At 38.5% G+C, this 25,273-nt stretch overlaps 1 protein-coding gene across 1 annotated transcript in view; it reads left to right on the top strand.

Annotated features, from left to right (window-relative positions):
- The window catches only part of LOC122816617 (cytochrome P450 2K6-like), a 353,165-nt gene that overhangs the window by 258,310 nt on the left and 69,582 nt on the right, over positions 1–25,273 (top strand). The window contains exon 8 of the mRNA XM_044089525.1: positions 24,863–25,004. Coding sequence (XP_043945460.1) covers positions 24,863–25,004 — 142 coding nt within the window. The remainder of the gene's footprint in view (positions 1–24,862; positions 25,005–25,273) is intronic.

Below are 25,273 nucleotides of genomic sequence, written 5' to 3'. Positions count from 1 at the left end.
AGTTGTGCAGTTATAACTGCTAGAGTTTGAAAACCGAGGTGTAACGTTTATAACAAGTGTGACATACAATGTATATAAATATATATATATATATATATATATACAGAACACAAGGCAAGTTTTTTTTCTTAGATCATCTGGTGTTAGATAAAACTGCCATTCAGCTAAATGACAGGAACCCATACATACATATACCTATGCACCATTTCATCACAGGTAAATTTGACTGAAAGAAAAACAGTAGCTACAAATCTGACTGAAAGTTAATTGACTGAAAAATATTTTGTTGAAAACATTTTACTCAACATGTAAACCATAAAAAGCTCATGTTCTATTGTCATGGTCACACATCAGCAAAGGAAATTAAAAATGCCACTCTTGGAAGGCTGTGCAAGCCGAGGTGCTAAGTGTTTCATTAAAATTGCTTACATCTTGGATGGGTGGTCTTGGTGGTATTTTAAAATTTATTTTTTTGCTTTTTTTAAGTTGTATTTGAAATTAAAAATGCCACCTGCAGTGAATCAGAGCTGGCACATAAACACAAACATCTACAAATCTCAGGGAGCAGCATGACGATGGGAATTGCCAATCCACACAAAATCTTCTTAATTATGTCTCTAATAATGAGTTCAAGGAAAATATATAAAGCTCAACCAGAAAAGCACAAAATACTGAAAGAGATAAAACAAAAGCTGGCTAGGAAGAAAGAATATAAGTGAGCAAGCCAAATTTAATAAAACAAGTAAAATTATATATAAAAAAGTGTAGCATAAAAACAGGAGGGTCTATGTTATAACAATGAATGATCAAAAGATCGAACGCTGTTATATCGACCACAAAAGAGCAAAAACAAAAAAGAGTGAACAGCCAGAACAGCGAATTTTTTCCCAGGGAAAAAATGTGCTGTCCCCCCCCCCAAAAAAAACACACTAAACACTATTTTAAGTGGGGGGCTTCGCCGCCCACATCCCCCCATGTGGGGAGCTGTGCCCCCTACTTAAATATACCAACTCCGAGATCACAGTACAGTGCTGAAAAAGGCAAAGTGACAGAAGCAGCCAAGTGACTTCTTTCCCAGGGAAAGAATTTGCTTAAAAGCCACTTCGTCATTTTACATTTTTGACATTTATAGTTCAACAAAGACGCATTCCACATAATGCGTCTTCGTTCTTCTGACAGGAACCCAAACAGGATAAGCGCTTTCATACACATAGGTACTTCATCATATCCATTCCTTCATCATTTAGCAATGCATTTAAATAGCTTAGTGTTTAAGGTCACATGATCTTAACAATGGCTTAATGGGAGTGACTTCATTTAACCCCTTGCCTACATTAGCCATTAGCAAGTGCATCCATTTAATCTATACACACTCTGTTCTCATTTTTATGTCACCCCCTATCAACCTAGGTGTATATATTTCTAGTACCAAAAACTTAAACCAATGTTCACATCCTGTTGACATGACACGTTTAGACAGTGCATTCCTTTCATCCCTTTTGGTAATACCATACACGTGCTCCCTTATACAATTTCTCAAACAACGTTTGGTCTTACCAACATAAAAACTTTTACAAACTACACATGATGCACAATAAACAACATTTTGACTACTACAGTCTGCATAAAACCTGATGTTAAAGATCTGTCCTGTTTCCGGGTGTACAAAATGGTTCATAGGTTCATAGGTTCATAGGTAGGTACTGGGCTATCTGCCTGAGGGCATTTATAAGCCTAGCCAGATTGTGTCGGCTTTTGCCGCCTCATTGATTAATTAACTGAGCCTCTGTCAAGCAGAGCCAATGAAGTGATCCCAGGAGTGTACTTTCTGTTACCCATCCACTCGTCAAGGCTTCTCTTGAAGAGTGTTAGTGAGGGGCTCTGCCTAATGTAGTTAGGAATTTTGTTCCAAAGCATGGGGAGTCTCTGTGACAGGAATCTATTCCTCCAGCATGTTCTATTTATTGTTGTGGCGAGGTTTAGCTCACTAGAGCGCGTGGCTCGCAGCCACCTGGATTTTTTTAGGTGGAGCATGTCCATCAATTCTGAGTTGGACATGGCTTTGTTAAGTCAGGCAGAGATCACCTCTGAGTAAGCGATATGCCACTGAGTACAGCCGGAGTTTTTTCAGTCGGGCTGCATAGAATATATGTTTGAGGCCAGTAATCCTCTTGGTGAGGTGCTTTTGTGGTCTTTCAAGCTGTTGGAAGTGTCTTGTGAGGTACATCCCAAATGGGGCGTTGTACTCTATGATGGGTCTGATGAATGACGAGTAGAGGGGCACTATAACCTCTTTATTTCTAGATGCAAACCCCTTAGTAATTAGATGGGCCACATAGAAGGATTTCCTAACTACTTTGGCAATATGATTGTCAAAGGAGAGATTACTATCTACCTGGGTCCCCAGATCTCTTATTACCTCTTCTGTATTAAGGGGGCTGCCGCCTATGTGGTAATTTGTGGGTGTTTTGTTTTTCCCAAACGGGATGACTATGCATTTTTTGTCATTTAGCTTGAGGCCATGACTTTGACACCAGGTGTCTGTCTCAGTAAGGCCTTTTTGGAGGATGTCATTGTCAGCCGGAGAGTCAATTATGGTTCCCAGTTTGCAGTCATCGGCGAACTTGGTTAGCCATAGTCCTCCTGTGTTTGCCTGTACTTCTGAGAAATATATGCCAAACAGTAGGGGTCCCAGAACTGAGCCTTGCGGGACACCACTTGTGACTGGTTTCGAGTCAGACCTGGAGCCCGCTATTCTTACCGTGTGAGTTCTGTCTGTAAGCCAGTTGGCAACCCATCTTGTGACGTAGAGGTTTATGTTCAGGCTGGTGAGTTTTTCTATAATACCCGAGTGAGGAATGGTGTCGAACGCCTTGGCGAGATCAAGGTAGGCTGTGTGAACCACCTTTCCCTCGTTTATGGCCTTGGTAACTGTCTCGAAGATGTCAACCAGGTTTAGTAGGCATGATCTGCCCTTAACAAAGCCGAACTGGGTTGGGTCAAGTGTTTGGAGGTTCCCAATGTCTTTGTTAATGAGTTCCATGATGATGTGCTCCATAACCTTGCAGACCAGGCTAGTCAGGCTTATGGGGCGATAGTTACCAGGGTCAGTTGTGGCTCCTCCTTTGTGGAGCGGAATAACCATTGGTGTGTGCCATTCTATGGGCATGTAGCCTGTGAAGAGGCTGAGGTTGAACAGCGTGTTTAGGTGGGGGGTTAGTTCGTTCTGTAGTTCGTGCAAGATGCAGCCTGGGACACCATCTGGCCCCATTGATGCTGTGTTTTTGGCTTTTGAAAGGTCTGTTTTCACCTGTGCTTCTGTGATTTCCGGGACACTACACTTTTCCGGTATTGTTGTGGGCCCTTTTGAAGGTGAGAGGGAGGTGAAGTTTGCACTGAATCTATCTGCCAGTATGTTGGCAATATCAGTAGGTTCAGTATATTTTGTGCTATTTCTTAGAGCATATCTGTGAGTTGCCACTTAGATTTTTGACATAGCTAAATAAGGCTTTGTGGTTATCTTTCGAGTCCTTGGCTATTTTTCTTTCAAAGTTAGCCTTGGATGATTTTATGAGAGACCTTAGTTTCTTACTGATACTGATCAGGGATGTCTTTCCTTCTTGGGATTTGCTTTTTTTCTGAACTAGTTTCCTCCTTTTGTTGTATAACCTGTTTATGGCATGGGTCCACCAGACTGGTTTCCTTCTCTTAGGGGAGTGAGTCTTGGTTTTGCTAGGGATGGCACGATCCATGCATCCTTGCAGGTGCTCATAGAGTGTAATTGTAAAGGATTCTGCATCTTGGGCAGTGTTATCCTTTAGCATGGGGGCTGTGAAACTTACCACCTCTGACTTAAGTAAGGTGAAGTTTGCTTTAGAAAAGTTTTTCACTGTGGTTTCCTTGGTTGGGGGTGGTGGTGGGGTGTGGACATCCAGGGTGATTAGTTTATGGTCTGATCTAACCAGTGATGGGTTGACCTCCAGTACAGAGCACCTGTCGCCCATGTTGGTGATGACCAGGTCCAATATCTTGTGGCCTCTGGTAGGGGAGTTTACCAGCTGATTCAGGGCATTTGAGTTGATAAATTCCAGGAAGCGCTGAGCCTGGGAGTTTGTACTGAAGTAGTTTTCCCAGTTAATGGTAGGGTAATTAAAATCTCCCAAGATCAGGGTGTTCGGCAGTACCTTCATGTTTTCTAGTGTCTCTAGAAAGGCGGATTGGTGGTCCTGGGTCATGGAGGGTGATCTGTAGCAGGCCGCAATTTGCATTGCAGATTTGCCCGATGTTAGTTGCACATGGATGATCTCAGAGGTATCATGCTATGCCACTAACCTGGTGGTGTGGGTATCCTTGATGAATATGGATACACCCCCTCCTTTTGTGTTTTGGTCCGTGTTCTGTGGCCGAAAAGTGTGGTATGAGTTGTAGCCCAGTAGTGCTGGAGTGCTCTCTGGAGCCTTGAACCAGGTTTCAGTTACTGCACAGTTGTCGACGTTCTCCGTACTTAGGAGTGCTTTGAGCACATGCATTTTGAGATTTAAACTCCTGGCGTTGAGTAGCATAACCCTCAGTTTTTTACTTGTGCTGTTTACGGAGGTGGGTTTGAATTTTGAGCCTTGCCTAAAAAAGACACTATGGGGGCAGCAAGAGCCTTGGCCAGTATTCGAAAGCCAAGGGGTGACAGGTGCAAGCCATCTCTTGTGAAGCAATGCGGCTTGTCAAGCATGTCATCCCAGGCTGACAGACACTGGATCCCCTTTGAATGATACCAGAAGCTTAGCCAATTGTTGAAATTAATCATTTTTTCTTTATACTGAGGTATCATTCTTGGTGAGGGGAAGATGCTACTCAGGATCAGGGTCATACCCACCTGGGCTACATGATCAGAGAGCTCTTCCATGTCTCTTTTCATGTAGTACAGAGAGGTATGGCTCAGGTCGTTCACACCAACATGAACAATGACAGAGTCATATTTGTACTTGTTCTGGAGTGACTTGTGTTATGTGGCCGATTCTGGCTCCCGACAGGCAGCTAACAGTAACCTTCTCCTTGTCCAGCCTAGTGAGTGGGGCTTCAGTGTGCCTGACTATTGAGTCACCTATTACTAGTGTGTTAGGTATGTTATTTTGCCTTAAGGGCTGTGATTGTGCGGCACATTGATTTTGTGTTTTATGTGTTGTCTGGTTTGTGATGGGAGGTGCAGGTTTTGTGGGTGTCTGCTTTGGAGATCTCTGATGCTTTTGCAGGTTTTTATTTAGAGCCTCCGAGTATGATTTTGTGTATTTATGTGTATCTTTTGCCAGTGCTGGTTTAGTAGGTCTATGTGAGGCTGGAGGTGTGGTGCAAGCGTTAACCTTCTCCTCATGACTGTCTGTTCCAGTCTTGGGTGGAGATACCTTAGCCTCCAGTTTGGCTCTATAATTGCATCTCTCACATATGTTAGTGTTTTGTAATAACTGAACCTGGCTGGGCTTGAACCCAGGAACCTTTACATGATAGTCAGAAGCCCTACGCCTAGGCCATGTCTATATACCTACATGCATTACAATGACGGTAAGGAAACGTATCTACCCTTTGGCTAGTTACACCCTCCTTGCCAGCAGACAGAGGCTTATAGCATAACATTTTCTTTATTGATGGAAGATTTTTGAAACAGAATGAGGGTGTATCTCCTAACAATCCTTTGTATCTGTCATCTGAGGCCAACATTTTCCAGTGTTTTTTAATAATCTCACAAATGAATCCTGAATCTCTAGAGTATGTGAGATTCATATGTGTGGGTTGGGTAGATATCATAGTGGAAGGAATGGAGTCCTCACTTAAGTCATTAAAGTAAGGTCTTGTATGCATGCCCCTCAACATAACTGCATCATTCTGTGCAGTCGCTATCTCTGTGCTACTATATCCTCTATTCATTAAGTTGGAGGCAAGTGTGTCAAAGGAATCATACATGTCACTATCTCTTGTACTTAATCTCACTGTTCTCTAAAACTGTCCTTTAAGGACATTCTGCTTAACATGCTTGGGATACATGCTGCATGAGTGTACTGTGTTATTGGTCTTACAAGGCTTAACATGACATTTTGGCCTCCGATGACAAATGCAAAGGGTTGTTAGAAGATACACCCTCATTCTGTTTCAAGAACCGTCCCAACACACTAGTCATAGGTGACTCTATAGTCAGGCACACTGATGTCCCACTCACCAGGCTAAACAAGGAGAAGGTTACTGCCAACTGCCTGTTGGGTGCCAGGATCGGCCACATAACCCATGCACTCAGGTCACTCCACAACAAGTACAAATATGACTCTGTCATTGTCCATGTTGGTGTGAATGACCTGAGATGTACCTCCCTGGACTACAAGAAAAGAGACATGGAAGAGCTCTCCGATCTTGTAGCCCAGGCAGGTATGACACTAGCCCCGAGTAACATTCTGCCATCGCCCAGAATGATACTGCAGTACAAGGACAAAATGACTGACTTCAACAATTAGCAAAGTTTCTGGTGTTATTTTAAAGGGATCCAGTAGCTGTCTGCTTGGGTTGACATGGTTGACAGACCACAATCCTTCACCAGAGATGGCCTGCACCTGTCACCCCTTGGATTCTGGATACTGGCTAAGGCTCTTGCCACCCTTATAGTGCCTTTTTTAGGCAAGGTTCAAATGACAAATTCACCACCGTAACAGGAACAGGCAAGCAAAAACTGAGGGTAATGCTACTCAATGCTAGAAGTCTAAATCTCAAAATGCTCTCACTCGAGGCACTCCTTAAAATGGAGAACATCGATATCTGTGCAGTGACTGAGATCTGGTTCAAGGCTCCAGACAGCACATATGCACTACCAGGCTATAACTCATACCACACTTTTCGGCCATGTAACCTGGACCGAAACACCAAAGGTGGAGGTGTGTCCATATTCATTAAGGATATCCACACCCCCAGGGTAGTTGCTCAGCATAATGCATCTGAGGTTATCCAACTGCAACTAACTCTGGGCAAAACTGCAATCCAAATTGTAGCTTGATACAAATCCCCCACCATGCCCCAGGATTCCCACTCCTCTTTTCTTGATGTACTGGAAAATATTAGGGTTCAACCAAACACCCTAATAATGGGTGACTTCAACTACCCCACCATTAACTGGGAAAACTACTCGTGTACCAACTCCTTAGCTCAACGTTTTCTGGAATTCATAAACTCCAATGCCCTGGATCAACTTATCCACACCCCCACCAGGGCAACAATATCCTAGTCCTAGTCATTACCAACATGAGTGACCAGTGTTCCATGCCTGAAGTCAACTCCTCTTTGATCCGATCCGACCATAAGCTAATCACCCTTGATATCCATATCCCACCCCCACCCCCCATTAAGGAAACCACGATAAAAAATTTCTCCAAAGCCAACTTCATGTTTCTTAAGACAGAAGTGGTGAACTTCATGATACCCATGCAGATGGACAATACAGTTACAACTGCTGAATCCTACACAAATGCACTCTATAAGCAATTACATGAGTGCATGGATTGTGCTATCCCAAACAGAACCAAGATGCTATCCTCCAAAAAAAAGGAAGCCAATCTGGTGGTCCCCTGCCATAAATAAACTGTACAACATAAGGAATAAACTGTTGCAAAAGAGAGTAAAATCCCATGACTGGAGGAGCTCCCTGGTCAGCCTCAGTAAGAAGCAGAGATCCCTTATAAGATCCTCCAAAGCTAGCTACGAAAACAAAATTGCCACTAATTCTAAGGACAACTGCAAAGCATTCTATAGCTATGTCAAGAATCTCGATGGCAACACCCAGATCTGCTCTGAATTACAGCACAACGGCACGAAAATTACAGAACCAACTGATATTGCCGACATCCTGGCAGATAAGTTCAGTGCTAACTTTACCCCCCCTCACCCCTAAAGGGTCTATATCTATACAAGAAGAATGCAGAGTCCCTGTAATCACAACTATGCAGGTAAAAGCTGCACTCTCTAAAGCCAAAAACACAGCATCAGAGGGAGCGGACAACATCCCAGGCTGCGTTTTACACAAACGTCAGAACGAACTGGCTCCCCACCTAAGCACCATGTTCAATAATAGCCTCACATCAGGCTTTGTGTCCACTGAAAGGCGCACAGCAACAGTTATCCCACTCCACAAAGGGGGAGCCACCACTGATCCCAGGAACTATCACCCTATTAGCCTGACGAGCCTGGTCTGCAAGGCCATGGAACGTATCATCATGGAACTCATAAACAAAGACATTGGTAACCTCCAAACTCTGGATCCCACCCAGTTCGGGTTTGTGAAAGGCAGATCATGCCACCTGAACCTGATCGACTTCTTTGAGGCAGTCACCAAAGCCGTAGATGAGGGTAAGGTGGTTCACACAGCCTATCTTGACCTCGCCAATGCTTTCAGCATAATCCCCCATTCTGGAATTATAGCTAAACTTACTAAACTAGGTATAAATCCCTACGTCACAAGATGGGTTGCCAACTGGCTCACTGACAGAACCCACACTGTAAAAGTTGCTGTCTCCAAATCTGACCTCAAACCAGTGACAAGTGGAGTACCACAGGGTTCAGTCCTGCGACCTCTCGTATTTGGTATGTATTTCTCTGAAGTACAGGCTAACACAGAAGGCCTCTGGCTAATGAAGTTCACAGATGACTGCAAACTAGGAGCCATAGTCAAGTCCCCAAATGATGTGGACATCCTACAGAAGGGCCTCACTGAGACAGATGCCCTGTGTCAGAGCCATGGCCTCAAGCACAATGCCAAAAAGTGCAGTGTCATCCCCTTTGGTAAAAACACTGTACCCATGAACTACCACACAGACAGCAATCTACTTAACACAGAATGTGTGATAACAGACCTTGGGACCCAGGTGGGCAGTAGTCTCTCCTTTGATAGTCACATCGCCACAGTAGTCAGGATGTCCTTCTATGTAGCACACCCCATCATAAAAGGGTTATCATCCAGAAAAAAAGAGGTCATTGTTCCCCTCTACTCGACACTCATTAGACCAGTTATAGAGTACAATGCCCCTTTTGGAAAGTACCTCACAAGACATCTGCAGCAGCTGGAAAGGCCACAGAAGTACCTCACAAAGAGGATTACTGGCCTCAAACAAATGCCCTACACTGACCATCTCAGAAAACTCCAGCTTTACTCCGTAGCATATCGCCTACTCCGAGGTGATCTCTGCCTAACATATAAAGCTATGTCAAACCCAGAGCTGTTGGACATGCTACACCTAAAGAAATCCCAATCCCTTCGGGCTACACGCTCTAGGGACCTAAACCTTGTCACCACAATAAACAGGACATGTTGGAGGGATAGATTCCTGTCCCAGAGACTTCCCATACTCTGGAACAGGCTACCCATCTATGTCAAGCAAAGTTCTTCATTAGCACTCTTCAAGAAAAATCTTGATGAGTGGATGGGAAATAGGAAATACACCCCGGGTATCACTTCTGTGTCTCTGCTAGACAGTGGCACAGGAAAATAACTTTCTTGGGTGGCATAAGCCAGGGAACCTTGTTGGCTAGGCTTACGTAGGCCCTTGGACCGATAGCCTAGTACCTATCTGTGAACCTATGAACCTATGAACATACTGTCTGGTGTATATACCTCATACAGTTTTATACACCATTACATCTAAGAAAGGGATGAATTCTGTAGACCATTCATAAGTGAACTTAAGAAAACTGGTTGTGATATCTACCCAACCCACACGTATGAATCTCACATACTCTAAAGATTCAGGATCCGTTTGTGAGATTATTAAAAAACACAGGAAAATTTTGGCCTCAGATGACAGATACAAAGGGTTGTTAGGAAATACATCCTCGTTCTGTTTCAAGAATCATCCATCGATAAAGAAAATGTTATGCTATAAGCCTCTGTCTGCTGGCAAGGAGGGTGTAGTTAGCCAAAGGATAGGTACATTTCCTTGCCATCATTGCAATGCATGGAGATATATAGACATAGATGACCATTTTGTAAACCCAGAAACAGGACAAATCTTTAACATCAGGTTTTATGCAGACTGTAGTAGTCAAAATGTTGTTTATTGTGCATCCTGTATAATTTGTAAAAGTTTTATGTTGGTAAGACCAACCATTGCTTGAGAGATCGTATAAGGGAGCACGTGTATGGTATTACCAAAAGGGATGACAGGAATGCACTGTCTAAACATGTCATGTCAACAGGATGTGAACATTGGTTTAAGTTTTTGGTACTAGAAATATATACACCTAGGTTGACAGGGGGTGACATAAAAATGAGAACAGAGTGTGTATAGATTAAATGGATGTTCTTGCTAAGGGCTAATGTAGGCAAGGGGTTAAATGAAGTCATCCCCATTAAGCCATTGTTAAGATCATGTGACCTTAAACACTAAGCTATTTAAATGCATTGCTAAATGATGAAGGAATGGATCTGATGAAGTACCTATGTGTATGAAAGCGCTTATCCTGTTTGGGTTCCTGTCAGAAGAACGAAGACTCATTATATAGAATGCGTCTTTGTCGAATTGTAATAAAACTGGTTGGCACTCAAAACTGAATGCAAAAGAAAAAAGTGGATAGCTAAATTAGGTGGTTTGTTCCACCCAGGTTTGAATGAATATTTATGAGCTTACCAATTGCAATGCTTCATTAATTGTTAATAATGATATATAAGGCTTACAAGATATTCAGAATCTTTTACACTGATGAAGGCTGGGCTAACCCCTCAGCTGAAACCGGTCTGTTATGTCATTTCTTGTTTTTCTTGGTTATTAAATTCATGTACACAGTTCACAGTTGCTGGCTCTTCTCTATTGTTTGGTTCAAGTTTTACTGAGCCGTGCTTCAACCTCCGTGCAGGGAACTATTTTTTGAATGTAGACTGTAGCAGCCAAAATGTTATTTATTGTGCATCCTATGTAGTTTGTAAAAGTTTTTATGTTGGTAAGACCAACTGTTGCTTGAGAGATCATATATGGGAGCATGTGTATGGTATTACCAAAAGGGATGAAAGGAATACACTGTCTAAACATGTCATGTCAACAGGATGTGAACATTGGTTTAAGTTTTTAATACTAGAAATATATACACCTAGGTTGACAGGTGGTGACATAAAAACGAGAACAGAGTGTGTAGAGATTAAATGGATGCACTTGCTAAGGGCTAATGTAGGCAAGGGCTTAAATTAAGTCATCCCCATTAAGCCATTGTTAAGATCACGTGACCTTAAACACTAAGCTATTTAAATGCATTGCCAAATGATGAAGGAATGGATATGATGAAGTATCTATGTGTATGAAAGCACTTATCCTGTTTTTATGTTATACTTTTTTATATATATTTTTACTTGTTTTATTAAATTTGGCTTGCTCACTTATATTCCTCTGGCTAGCCAGCTTTTGTTTTAAGTCTCTAATAATGCCTATGATTATAAACAACACCAGAAATGCCAGCTTCTACAGTTTTCAGTGAAATGGATTTTTAGTCAAATGTGCATTTAGTCATTTTTCTCAACCATTTGTGGTTCAGTCAAAACTACTTTTGATGAAATGATACAGAATCTTATATATATATATATATATATATATATATATATATATATATATATATATACATATGTGTGTGTGTGTGTGTGTGTACGTATATATGTATATCTATATGATTAGTTCACATGGTATTGAAATAGTATATATAAATACACGTGGAATGGGAACACATTTTTGCATCTGAAAACTGAACAAACATACTACAGTAAAACATATAGAAAATGTATGCAGCTTTGTGTTTTTAAGGCATTGCATATATGGAACACAGAAAGGGTATTACGTGTACCCAAAACAGAACATCTTAGAGACTTACAGAATTATGATGTCAGTGACAGAGGAAGTTTATCACAGCAATAGTTTAACATTTTCATTTCACATGTTTTATTTTATTTAATACCCTTTTGGGGAATTTTACTGATCTGTTATTACATTTAGAATTAAGGTGTCAATGTGAACTAAAAGCATTTTATGAGGGAATGAGTAAAACCGATGACTTTCCATCAAACTTTCTCTAAATTTAGTATGAATAGCTAAGACCTTATGATAGAATATGGACATTACTGCTACTTATATATTCTGTCACTAGTATTAAAGGAATGTGCTACCACCTAGTTTTAATTATCTGAAGAAGAAGACATTTACTCTTAAATCTTACCTGCTTACATTTATTTACTTTCAGTAAGGCCTTAAATGGGTGAAATGGCGGCACACAGCAATGCAGTGGTTAGTGATGGTGCCTGACAACACTTGTTCTCCAGTTCAGTTCTTGGCTGGAGTGCCATCTCTGCAGACTACACATCATCCCTTGTCTGTGTGGCAGGTAACCCCCCCCCCCCAACTGTCCTCAATGTCACAGAATGTCCAGATTTTTTACTCATATATTTTTTTATTCTGCTCTTCATAAAATTTGTGGCAAATTATTGAAAATCAAAGTCACTAAATAGAGCCCAGTATTTGTGTTTCAGACTTCATGACCTTCAGAAAATGCATATTATCACAAAATTTGTTACTTTAACAACTTTCTAAGTTTTTAAAGAGCCACAATTACAATATGTCCCTTATTTTTGCCCTGTGTCACTCCATTATTTCTTTGGGTTTGTCTTGCTTTCTTGGACTAAGAGGTTAAGAGATATGGTAGAATTTACTAGACGATCTGATTTTGTGCCATATCCCAAAGATGCAATGTACATGAACAGGAAAGCCTATGCCTCTTGCAATGTGTTGGTGGACCATTCAGGAATAGTTCTTTTCTGTGCATTATACTAGAACAGGCCATGGCTCCCCTCTGACCAAAACTGGATAAAGTGGGTAACTGGATAATAAGTGAATGAATGCGTAATTTGGTCTTAAACTATACCAATGTGGTACTGCCATACCTCTCAACCTCTTAACACAAGCAGTCTGGACAAAGCCTAAAATAAAGGGGGGGGGGTGGAGGCCCCAGAATAGGGACAGAATTAAATATTGCTCTTATAAATTCAGAAAGTTGTTAGAATAACAGGTTTTGTGTTAGTAAGCATTTTCCAAGGGATCTGAAACTGAAATGTCTGTCATTATTTGGTGACCCTAATCTTCAATGATTTGTCAGAAAACAAATTTTACGAGGAGCATACCAAAATGTTAGGCAAAAACCCAGACATTCTTGGAAAATATGGACAGTTGAGAGATATGGGTGTAGCAATTTTGTTTTTTAAGCACTTTTTAGCAGACTTCACTGAACTAGAAGGCCTCACAAGTAATAAGAAGAAGATGAAATAACATAGTAGCAGTAAACCTAACATCAGGAAGCAGAAAATATCTATCCTGTACATTGACCCTAACTTTTTACATACTTTGGCACCGATATGTTCTTTATGTTTACCAAACTGCAAGCTTTTGATCAAGTTATCAGAGCAAATACAAATACATCTATCAAAGTAAATGCATTTGAATAACCATGTTCATGGTAGTAAGAATGTAGAACAGAACTAAGCAGCAAACCCCCTCTTTTCATTCTTGGCATCTTTGTTAGGAATACATTAATTTTTATGACTGCAGGGTGATTAATGACTTTTGCCATTCAGTTATCATGCAGAGGAATGAGAGTCTTGCTATAGGTATTCAAAACTGCAGTTGAATTCTAATGCAGAATGAAAACATACACGATAATCTGTGTGTTGGAAACTTTAGCTGTGAATATAGTTGTACTGCAAATTATTCACAGGTACCGGAAAGAGAGTAGGCTTAAGTACTGTCTAAAAAATTCAGCTTATTTGTTACATGCTGCATATTTATACACTGAAAGACAAATTATCAACACGCCCTGCAGCTTGTAAAATGTATATGTTCTTTTATCAAGACTCAAGGAACGTCTGGACAGCCACTGCTTATAATTTTGTTGTAAAAAACAGGCAAACAACTGACCAGGAAGCCAAAGACCACAACAAATGAATTCAACAATAGTAGAAACCACTCTAGTTCTCAGTTGTTGTAGAAAGAAACAATCCTTTATTGGTAAAACAAGTTTAATTCACAGTTAAGTGCTTTGTTTAAACATAGACGTCTTCAGAACCCTGTTACTAAGATACTATTACAGTGTAGCTACCACTTTGTGCTGCTGTTGCTGAAATATGAATACTGCTGCATTATGCTTAGTAGAGCAAACCAACTTCCAAATGGAGAAAGAATTGACCAGCTGCTCTGCACACACAAACTCCAAAAGTTTGACAAATGCTTCAGCTTAGCAGCCAGGCTCAGTATTAGAAACTGTCACTTTTCATTACTATCATTTCAGGATGTTGCTGTTATCTTCTTAAATTAGAACTTAAATCAACTAAAAAATTCAGAGTTCCCATCTGTGGTCCAGCTGTCTGGGATCTCCCCTTTCATCCAGTTTAAGAAACTCTCATAATCTGTTTCACTTCAGACAAGCCATGAAATAACAACCTGAATTCAACATTCACATGTATGTGTTTCTCACCAACCCCTAAATCTTGCTTAAGTCCTGCTGTCTGCATAACCAGTCATACATCTGCTCATCATGATTTCATATTTTTGACAGTGACATATTAAAACATTGCTATTAGTTCCTCACTTACACTAGTTTATGATGACGTTGAAGAGCTTGATAGATGTGTAATACCATCCCTATATGTTAAAACATTTGGTGGGGCTAGCAGGCCTCATTAAAAAATGCACACAGACACACACACACACACACACACACACACACACACACACACACACACACACACACACTGCAAGAAATGCAGTTATGCATATCTGAAAACTATCAGTGGGCTTCTTCAAAAGTAGGTAAATAAATAATTGCCCTCTATTACTGAGCTTCTTTAAACAGTAGGTAAATACATGATAATTGCCCCTGTCAGTGATCTTCTTTAAAAAGTAGTTAAATGGTAATTGCCCAGTGTTACTGTGGCTGTCTATATTTGCAGTATGCGAAGTATGTTGATTACATTCCAAAGCTGACAAAATGTTAAGCTTATTATATACATTTTTTACATAGATGTTGTGTAGAGCAAATGTTGTTAAGCACCTTTCACTGCTCCTAATTTCTAGTCTTGCACTAGAGCAGATGCAATACAATCCACTACAAGACAATGTCAGAAGATTTTTACAGCTTTAAAACTTGTAATACACATTATCCTGCCACACAAACAAATGAAACTGTAGTACATTAAAGTGCATCACAACATTTAAAGCTGCTACAGGATCAGATGTGCCTGTGTTGCAGCACTTTTGTATGTTACAGCTTTCAAAGCTGTAATACACTTCTCCTTATTACCTTTTTTGTCCTCTAATAAGTAGTACATTGGAGCAGCTAAAGCTTTAAGAGCTACAACGAGTTGTTTGGCAGCACTTAGTGCTTTGTAGCTTTCAAAGTTATAAAGCAGTTAGTTCTCCTATATAGTTTTGGTCTCTGTAACTGTTTGTATATTCCAGCATCTAAGTTTCCATCTAACTATCCATTTACTACATACCTATATGATTTTCTGAGATCATAACGAAGTAGATACATGTTCTTGAAATGTTTGTCAAGATTCATCAGCCCAGCTTCTCTTCACTCTATTCTCAAGGTGAATTTATTATCATTCCCTTCATAAATAACTTGGTTATGATTGTTGACCCGGTCATAATCCTTTATATCTTACTGCTGCTTCTAAATCATTATTGTTGCTGTACATGGACATTGTACTTTGTGTAATTTCACTAGACTGTTCCATAACTTGTACTTGTTATTACCAATCATAATACAAAAAAGCACCTGATAATTATAATGTCATGTATTTTACACTATACCTGAAGCATTACTCTATCATGTTTTTGACCTTTTCCCTGGGTCATGCCTCAAATGGGTCGACATGGATTCATCTACTCACCTGATCAACAAACAATGATAAGAAGCAGAATTAGGTGCTTATTGGTTCCATGGCCTTTCATGACTGGAGCTGAATTAAACTTCATTCCAAACAAAATGGTTTGAATACAAAAAAAAAAAAACAATTCCCTCGGGCTAGAAAAATGACATTGACCTAGTGGATACTATTATCCTGGTAAGCAGTAATGCATTAGAGTGAATGGATGGCAGAAATGTGGCGACATACCCAGGAAAGGTGTGTGAGTCAATATCTTAAAAGGTGTGGGCTGTACAGCCCTTGGAGTTGCATGTATTAACTTAAGTGCTATTTATACCCCATGCTGCCTTATTGGTGTTATAAAAGGAACACGTTTTGTGTTTTAAAGTTAACAAAATTAGGTACATGATATATGTACCTGTAAAAAGGGCACTGATTCTTGTACGTATTTTAACGTTCAAACAGTTTAGTTACCTTAATGGCATATTCCTGTTTGGACATTTAATGATCTTTAAGTTCCAAAGCAGTGAATCATGCGTTAACGAGTACTAAAAGACAGATTCGATCAGTGTTATGCTTGTGACTGCTGTATTCATGAAGTAAATAATGCAGACCACCATCATGGAAAGCAACAAGCCACTATAGCTTCTAATCAGTAAATTCCCAGTAGATGTTGACAGTAACCAAATGTAGATTAGATTACACTGAAACAGTACACAGTTGTAGGGCAATGAAGAAAAAGCCACATGAAAGGCAGGCTTTGTTCCCAGCAAGGCACGATACCAGTATAAGAGAATTAAAGCTAATTTCCCAGCTCTTTCATAAAGGAAGTTGAATACCAGTGCCAGTCTGACTGTATGGATCGGATAAAGACATTTCTTTCAATCTAGCAGTCATATTGCAGATATCGTGACCATCAGAAGGTATATACCAGTAAGGTATGGGATTGTACATGAAACAGATGTTACGATATACCTAGGAAAGTTCTATGGAAAAATCTTCAAACACACAGGCCATATAGCTTCTGAGTATGTATAAAGCACATTCTGTACAGTATATGCTATCTCAGACCTTATGGCTGCTCCAAGGCTTAGACATATGTTTAATGTATTTTAAAAAGTTTATCTAACAGATGTGCACATTTTTTTTACTTGTTTTTATAAAGTTACCCTTCACTGAAACCAAAACTTGTATTAGAAATTCATGCTTTCTATACATAAATAGTTTACAAACCCAACTAGAACAACTCTAGCCAACATGTATCTTATTGTCTCTTCATTATGGCTGTCCCAGCTTGACCAATCTACAGACTACTTTAAACTCCAAACTTGAACAATGCTAAAATAAAGTTACAAGATATGTAGCCAATCAACCCTGCCATACTAACCACTGCTCTGTAGTTCAATAATTAAACTGGCTTGAATTATCTCATCACCTAGCATTCACAGAACTTCTGCTTGCCCACAAAATAATATAAGTCTCTTCTTCCTGGCTAGCTATCCCATCCTCAACTTTTATCTTTTAAATTGACCTCTTTTCCCAACTGACAAACAACTACTTGAAATTTATAAAGCAAATAAATTTATAAGGCACACAATTTATATTCAAACTATGTGGCCAAATTTTAGAATTCAATTCCAATCCCTATCAGGTCATTAACTAAGATTCATTCATTTAAGCCTTTACTGAAAAAAAAAATACTTTTCAGCTCTTGGCTCTGTTCCTGTACCATGCTAAGCTAATACCAGCATTTCTCTTTTTTTTCAGATCCTCATATTTTTCTATACTAACTCCCTTTAATCTTCCTCAAATTAATATTTCTCATTTCCCTATTGGCCTGTATTGTCATATAGCATAATACTTCTCCATACTATTGTTTAACACGCTTAGCTCTATATTTCTTCTCTAGTGTGACTTTGTAGAGGGAAACATTTACCTTATGCCACCAATACTACCATTTTTTTCTTTTCTTTTCATATTCATTTTGTATTTATCTTGTATATTTTTTCTTCATTTTCTTTCATATTTATTTATTTATTTTAAATGTATTTATCTTGTATATTTTTGTTTGGTGTTTATATTCATTTCTTATTATTGTATATCTTACTATGAGTGATGGTGATCTACTGCTGTAATTTGTATTCTGTGAAGCTTTTCTCTCTTGGTCCCTGCAGAAAATTGGCTCTTGCCCAATTGAATTTCCCAGTAAACAATTGTCAATAAATAAATTACTTAATAAATAAGTAAACAATATTCCCATATGTATTGCACTTATGACTGCTGCTGTTGATGCAGTCATGATATTATGCAGATAAACTGATGATCTACCATATAGTTTCATAGGTGGTTACTAGGCTATTATAGCAAGAGCCATTTTAAACCTAGCCAAGCTTACCCCAAATTTACCAAAATATATGTTTATATTAAAAATACCAGAAACTAAAAAAAAGTTATGCTTGCTTTAGTGAAATTGCACTTATGATGACATATTTACCTCATTAAAGGCAAAATAATAGCTTTGCTAATTATCTATAATTGTAGACCAAATTTTCAGTATAGTCATCATAACTGTGGAAAGAGCCCCACACTGTACTGAATACAGTTTTGACTGAGAGTTATCAATTCATATGTTTTGTTGGATACTATCCATTGACTACAGACAAACACAGAACAGTGGGACAAATGAAGTTTTTGTTTACCACAATGTTGTGTGATCTTGCAGTTAACATATATATACATATTTATATATACATACACATATATGGTGTTATAAAGTACAGGGGGCTTCCCCCGATGCAAAAATGTTTTTTTTTTGTTAAAGTTAACAATGCGATTAGTTGATGTTTTTTTTCTTTTTTTGCTATGGAACCAGTTCTGACAAAAGCAAATTTGTGTAACTATAGATATGTTCTGTCACTGTCATTGTGTATGGTGTTTACAAAAGGCTACTTTGCCATGGCTATGTAAAATCACCTGTAAAGGTAAAATTAATCAATGACAGTGCTATAGTTCATGGGATTAGGGCCTGCATCCAGGGTATTAAAAATTATCTTAAAAAGTTAAGAAATTACAAAGTTATGTCCATATGTTAAACACCCTCTAGAAAATAATATGAAAAACAAGGCAATTGCCACAGTCTTAGACTGCCTACAGACCAGCTCAAATATTTATTCAGTTTGAGTAATTTTCTTCATCTCCAGGTAGCAAGTATGGATGAGGAATTTTGGGGGTGGAGAGTCCACAATTTGGAGGCATGGGATGCAGACCATTTGCAGGCACGGACCAGGTGAAGAAATTCACAAAAAAATAAAACAGAGCTAATTCACAAACATGTAGTAATCCCAGAAAGTAGAGAGCCCTGCAGACAGTTGATAGAATAAGCAAACATTATTAACAGAGTAGAAAAACAAATGTGGATTTATTTTAGTAGTAAACGTGGGGGTAATTAGCAGGTGAGAAAAGAGGGCGGAAGTAGAAGTCATGTAGATGAGGGGGCAAGTTAGGTGATGTGTTCAGTGGAAAAGCACTTGCAGTCAAATTATTTTTGTGCTCTGAAAATGGAAAAAGAGGAGATTTCTAATAGGTGAGGCAGGATTTAGGTGAGGAGGAGATTGCAGATGAAGTTATGGTTCAGCTGAGTAGAGATATTAGAAGTAGTAGCAGGAATATAAATAGCCATCAATTATGCTAGGAGTGGTGTGAATATAGTTTAGCTATTATTAGAAAAGTTATGATAACATAAAGCAGAAAAATTATTGTGATGATAACAGTAAGATTGCCTATCTTGTCATATAATATGCTAATTAAATATACAGGAAATCACTGGTGCATCAGTGGTGTACAGTCAAGCATCATCCCCGACTTCTGTTCTTTTAGGGGGTGTTAGATTGCTTCTTGAAATGGACAAGAGTTTTATTATTGTAGTTTCCTCAGGCATGACTTTTTAGCTTGCTGAAGCTATTTTTTGTGAAAGCCTTTTCATATATTGCTTATGTTGGGGCCTCATACTAGGGTGTCTTCTTGATTCCACAGAGAGTAATTTGTATTCCTTATTTGGAGAAGGGTGACAGTAACTATTACTGAATAGTCTGTAAAAAGAGAGCTTTGAAAGTGGAAGGAGGCTCTGACTGTTACTGGAAGCCAGTTGGTTTACCCTGTAGTTAAACAATAATGTTCTCTTTTAAGTGATATAAATATATAAATCTATGAATCTTATTTTTAATTGGTTGCAATATGGTTATATTTTGTGGAAAATGATAGGCAGTTCATATTAGATGAGCTATTTTGTATGAGACTTGCAGCTGAATAAAAAAAAATATTTTGTCTGGGTTTCTATATGCACCTAGAGCAAAAGTCTTTGATCTAATATTTTACTTGTATTTATTTATTTTAACTTTATTTACTGGGAGTGTCTGACTGGGCCAGAAGCTCATTTTCAACAGAGGCCCTGGGAGAAAAGCTCCAATAGTACCATAAAACATTATAAAGTAATACTTAAACACACGGTACATTACAAGTTATTACATGCAGAGTCCATAACAAAGAAACGTCATGTGCAAAATGAGCACACATTATACATTTGTTATTAAGCAGAGGAATTAAATGGGTACATAATAAAATAAAGTAGATGAAAAATACATTTATATTTAGATTAAAACAGAAAGAATCCATAAGTACACCAAGATGTGACTGGAAACATTCAATTGAATAAAAATGTTAATAACAATGAGGAAGGGCTTACATACAGATTATTATATGTTTGTGCTGAAGCAATTATTTGAGGACTTCCTACTATAAATAATGTTATGTTTTGTGGACTGATAGCTAATTTACTGGTGTGCTGAAACCTTGCTGAATGATTTTATTAAAATCCTGGGTAGATCTGTTAGTTGTAGTTATAATGCCATCTTGATATATTTTTTTATTAGATCCTTGGGTATGTTACGCATGTATAAAGATAACAGTCAAATAACTGACACTATTAGAGAAGGAAATGGTATCAGAACTATTGTTGTTTACTATAACGTAAACATTCATGCTAAAGAAATAGCTGATCAGGCCATTGAAGAATGTTATTACAGAAACCTCAGTGGTCTAGTTTTTGCATTTGGGTGAAGTGTCACCAAACAGTCTCCCCTAGTCCAGTATGCAAATGACTCTACTACCAATGCTCATGCTAAGTCCCTATGACAATTTCAACATCTTACTCAAGACTCTGTATCCTCTGTTGAAACATGGTTAAACAATTCTCAATTGTCGCTAAACATCTAACCATTCTACTGATGACAGGACCTACGATATTCACTGAGCTTTTACTTTGTCACAGACTAGAATAGCAGGTCAGTCTTCAAATGCCCTTAGTACTGATGCTGTGCCATCAACTACAACTGTCTGCACATCAGTGATGACCCTCACTGCCCACAGAAGGGGAGTCCCCCAAGGGGGCTTCTGTACTGAGAACAATACCTTCTGATGATGTCTAGGAACCAGTGCCCTGCTCTGGTCTGTGTGCATCTCGTGAAAAGAAACCTCAGTCAGATGCCTGGAGTGAAACTTTATTTTCTGGGGCTTTCACCCTCCGTTTGTCATCTTTATCAAACCAGACATTAAAATGTATTTGTTTATTTATTTGCAGTGCTATTCCAACTGGGCACTGCTCCTTTCTAGAGGAATTCCATGGAGAAATGCCTCACAATTGCATATAAATTAATGCACATAACCCACACATTATTACATATCAAGCAAAATGCAAGAAGTATTGTAGAAGTAACAACAAAATGAGCTAATATAGATGCAGATATCTGCTTTTCCATCTGTACATAACTCTTTCTATACTTCAACTCTGTCTTTCTCAACATCCGTCGGTACAAACCATAATGCATCTACTCATTTATATCTAAGAGTAGGAATCATATAGAAGGAACAATATAATTGTAGTGGAGAAACAGATATGTACACAGGGAAAAGAGGATGTATACATGTACATGTACATGTACATGTACATGTACATGTACATGCTTAGCTGTGTGTAATTCTTTTAAAGATAGTGGTTAACCTGAAAACTAATAGTCCTTTAGTTTTCCTGATATTCCTATAAGCTTGAATTTTTGCAAAGTCTCTGTTGGATTGCAATGACCATTATACAGTTTGTCAATAAGTGTTTACTTTGTAAATAATTTATTCCACTGTTGCTAAAACTGTAACTTATTCTCTACAAAAACTATTGTAAAAGTTTTTTAGGTGATGCCTTCTTTGCCTCCTTCATGATTTGGAAGTGAGCTTGCTCATTCTTAAAACTTTAACATCATCTCTATTATCTATTTAAGTGCTATAACATTGTAGTTGTCTGCCATTTGCTGTACTGCTTCTCTGAAGCCCTGTCACGGCTGAAAAGGGTCTTTGGTCCAGCCCACCTATTTGGTCATCAAAATTGGATAAAATAAATAAATAATATATGTGCACTTCTGAACTGAAAGTGAAGATAGTTATTTATAAGTGTGTAGATATATGATGGTCTGTACCACTGGAGTAGGAGACATATGGAAGATTGTAAAAGACAGAGTTGTAGTAGATAAAGAGAGATGTACCCAGGGGGGAGAGGATATATATACACCTATATACATCTCTCCTATGAAAGAGAGAAACATTGTAAGCATTCTTAGTACAGTAGACTAACTCTTACCTGGTCTCACTGGGACTGGACCTTAGGCTGGATAAACAAATGGCTGGTTAATCAGAAAAAACATACAGAATAGCGTTTATAGGTAATAAATCAGCTAGAGTAGCAGGATTTGTTAGTATGCATTTTTCTAAAGAATATCAAGTTTGAAACACGTCTGTCATTATTTAGCCTATTGGAGGCAGAAATGCTCTTCTTCTCCTCTGTTGTCTTTTGCTAGGGCTAGGGCAGAAATGTGATGGCCGTTTAAAGAGAGGCTGGATAAGAGGAAGTCTACTGTGTGCAGAACTTAGGATGTTTATTTTACAACAGAAATTAATTATAATAGATAAAGGTGCAGCCACCCATCTTTACCAGTGATTAATGAACAACCACTGCCATGATTATAGGTCTAGAAGGCCTTAATGAGACCTCTGGCTAGGTCACTAAGATCTCTCTCTTCTCTCTTACCTGCTCCCCAACAATCAACTTCTGAGGTTAGTCTATATTTCTGTATATCTCATGGTACTGGAGAGACACTTTCAGCTTCCGAACTTTCTTTGCAGAGGATCTACCCTTTGATAAGGATTGTGTTACCAAGGAAAAGGAGAAGGCAGGTGACTTCTGGGCTAAGTTTACAAATTTAAAATGACCTATGAAAGCTCCAAGATTCCTAACCCTCTTAAAGATAAGTTTCTTATTAAAATTTTATAATGTTCACAGTTCACTATTTCAAGTTCTTCTAAAAAACAGGTACTGTAAATGCTGGTCTACAGAAGATAGCTATCTACCACAAGAACACTTGTTTGCTATTTTTCCCCGAGTATATTATTAGACACCTGAAAAAAGTCTATAAAACATTCAAATGTTGTCAACAGACATATTGACAATTAAGATAAAATGATGAAAAAGAAAACAAGCAACGACTCCTTTATAAGACATTAACTTATTTGTGATAAATACACAAAACAGCAATCAGAAATTTGCATAACCCCATGAATGGGGACATCATTCTCAAATAAAAAAAAAAAAGAAAAAAATGTTTTTGCAGGTGGGGGCTGCACTCCCACACCTCCTCTCCGCATACATACAACTTACTCAATGGTTGCACTATTACAGGGAAAATGGATATCAGCAAGTTAACTGTCTGGGGCAAAGTCCAGCCATCACACACTAGTGATCCACCATATGGGTACTGATCGCTAGTGTTTAACAGACATGCCTAGCTCCCCAAAAACATGCATTTATCATGCTCTGGAAAGCAAACAATGTACTCTGAATGTGACAAGTGTTCACTTCACTGCAAAAAAGAAGTTCATGCAGGCTGCTGTGGTGTAGCATGTAACTTCAAAACTCACAAAGAAATGTACTGCCCCTCAGGTCTAACTGGAAGAATTACATCGCCCTCAGGCTTACCTCATTCATGTTATGATTACATTGCAGCTGTGCTACCTATGATGAATATGTATGACAAACCATAACATAAATCCAGTCTCACCAAGATGACCACTGTACAGAACCCCTAATCTTAGTTTTCAACTTTCACAGCTTACATCCACAGCCCTGCCCCACCCTGGATTAATGGAAAGGTAATGGACAAGTGAGCTTCCTGGAAGAACAGGAAGGAATAGAAAAATCTGTAAAGAGCTGGTAGAGGACTGCTGTGTATAATCAAAGTACAAAACATGACAAGAAATCATTGTAATGTCACAGCAAACTCCTTTAGGCAATAAATAGTTGTGAAGTTAAGTATTCATTGTTTTATAAAAATGTACATAGAAACTTTCCAAAGGATTTATCATCTTTCTACTTTAAAATGACAAAACTTTCTAATACATTCTAAAACAAAGTGTGATTGTGAGAGTTTAATTCAGATCATGCCTATCAAATGAGATGTGCTTCCTACACTATTCATCATGACTTTTTTGTTGCTTGTTTGCTTGCTGTTGTCTTACAAATTACAGCCTTTATTATGTCTTAGGTGCTCTTTCTAAATAATTGTACACCAGAGACGACTGATCTAGATAAATCTAGACTTAAACACTGCTAATATGTTCAGACTTCAAAGGCACATTAATGTTGAAATCTGTTACTGTAACTCGGAATAGTACTATTTATCTAATTATGCTATATTGCTTCTTTAAACTACAGGCAAGCAGGCATAAAACATACAAATGACTTATTGGTGGAACAAGATCTGTTATCCATTTTTTTCAAAGTCACGTGTTAGTAGTAGAATTTATATGCTTACCTAGCAGTTAAACTTATTTTCTGTTTATGGATTTTACTAGGACACAAACGTGTTACCAGTTCTCACTTCTGTACTATATGATAAAACTCAGTGGGAAACACCATACAGATTCACACCTTCTCACTTTCTGGATGCAAATGGGAAATTTGTGAAGAGAGCAGCATTTATACCATTCCTTGCAGGTATCTAATATTTCATTTCTTAATATTTCAAAAGTCTTACACACACAAACAAAAAATCATATTATGTGTACCAAAACTGTTTTTTAACTTCTACTTTATTTTTGTTCTTTCGGCTTCTGGTATGTCTGCCCAGCCTTATTGTAAGCCCAGTATGTACATATTGGTTTTCAGTCACATCCCTTGGACAACATATGCAGTATTATTTAAGAGGCTGATGTTGGATTGTTTTCAAAATTTTGGTGCAGAAAAACAAACCGATCAGTGTTAAC

The sequence above is a fragment of the Protopterus annectens genome, chromosome 12.part0 (genome assembly GCF_019279795.1).
Source record: "Protopterus annectens isolate FY-2018-M chromosome 12.part0, PAN1.0, whole genome shotgun sequence".
Lineage (NCBI taxonomy): Eukaryota > Metazoa > Chordata > Ceratodontiformes > Protopteridae > Protopterus > Protopterus annectens.
This window is presented reverse-complemented; position numbering and strand designations above follow the sequence as displayed.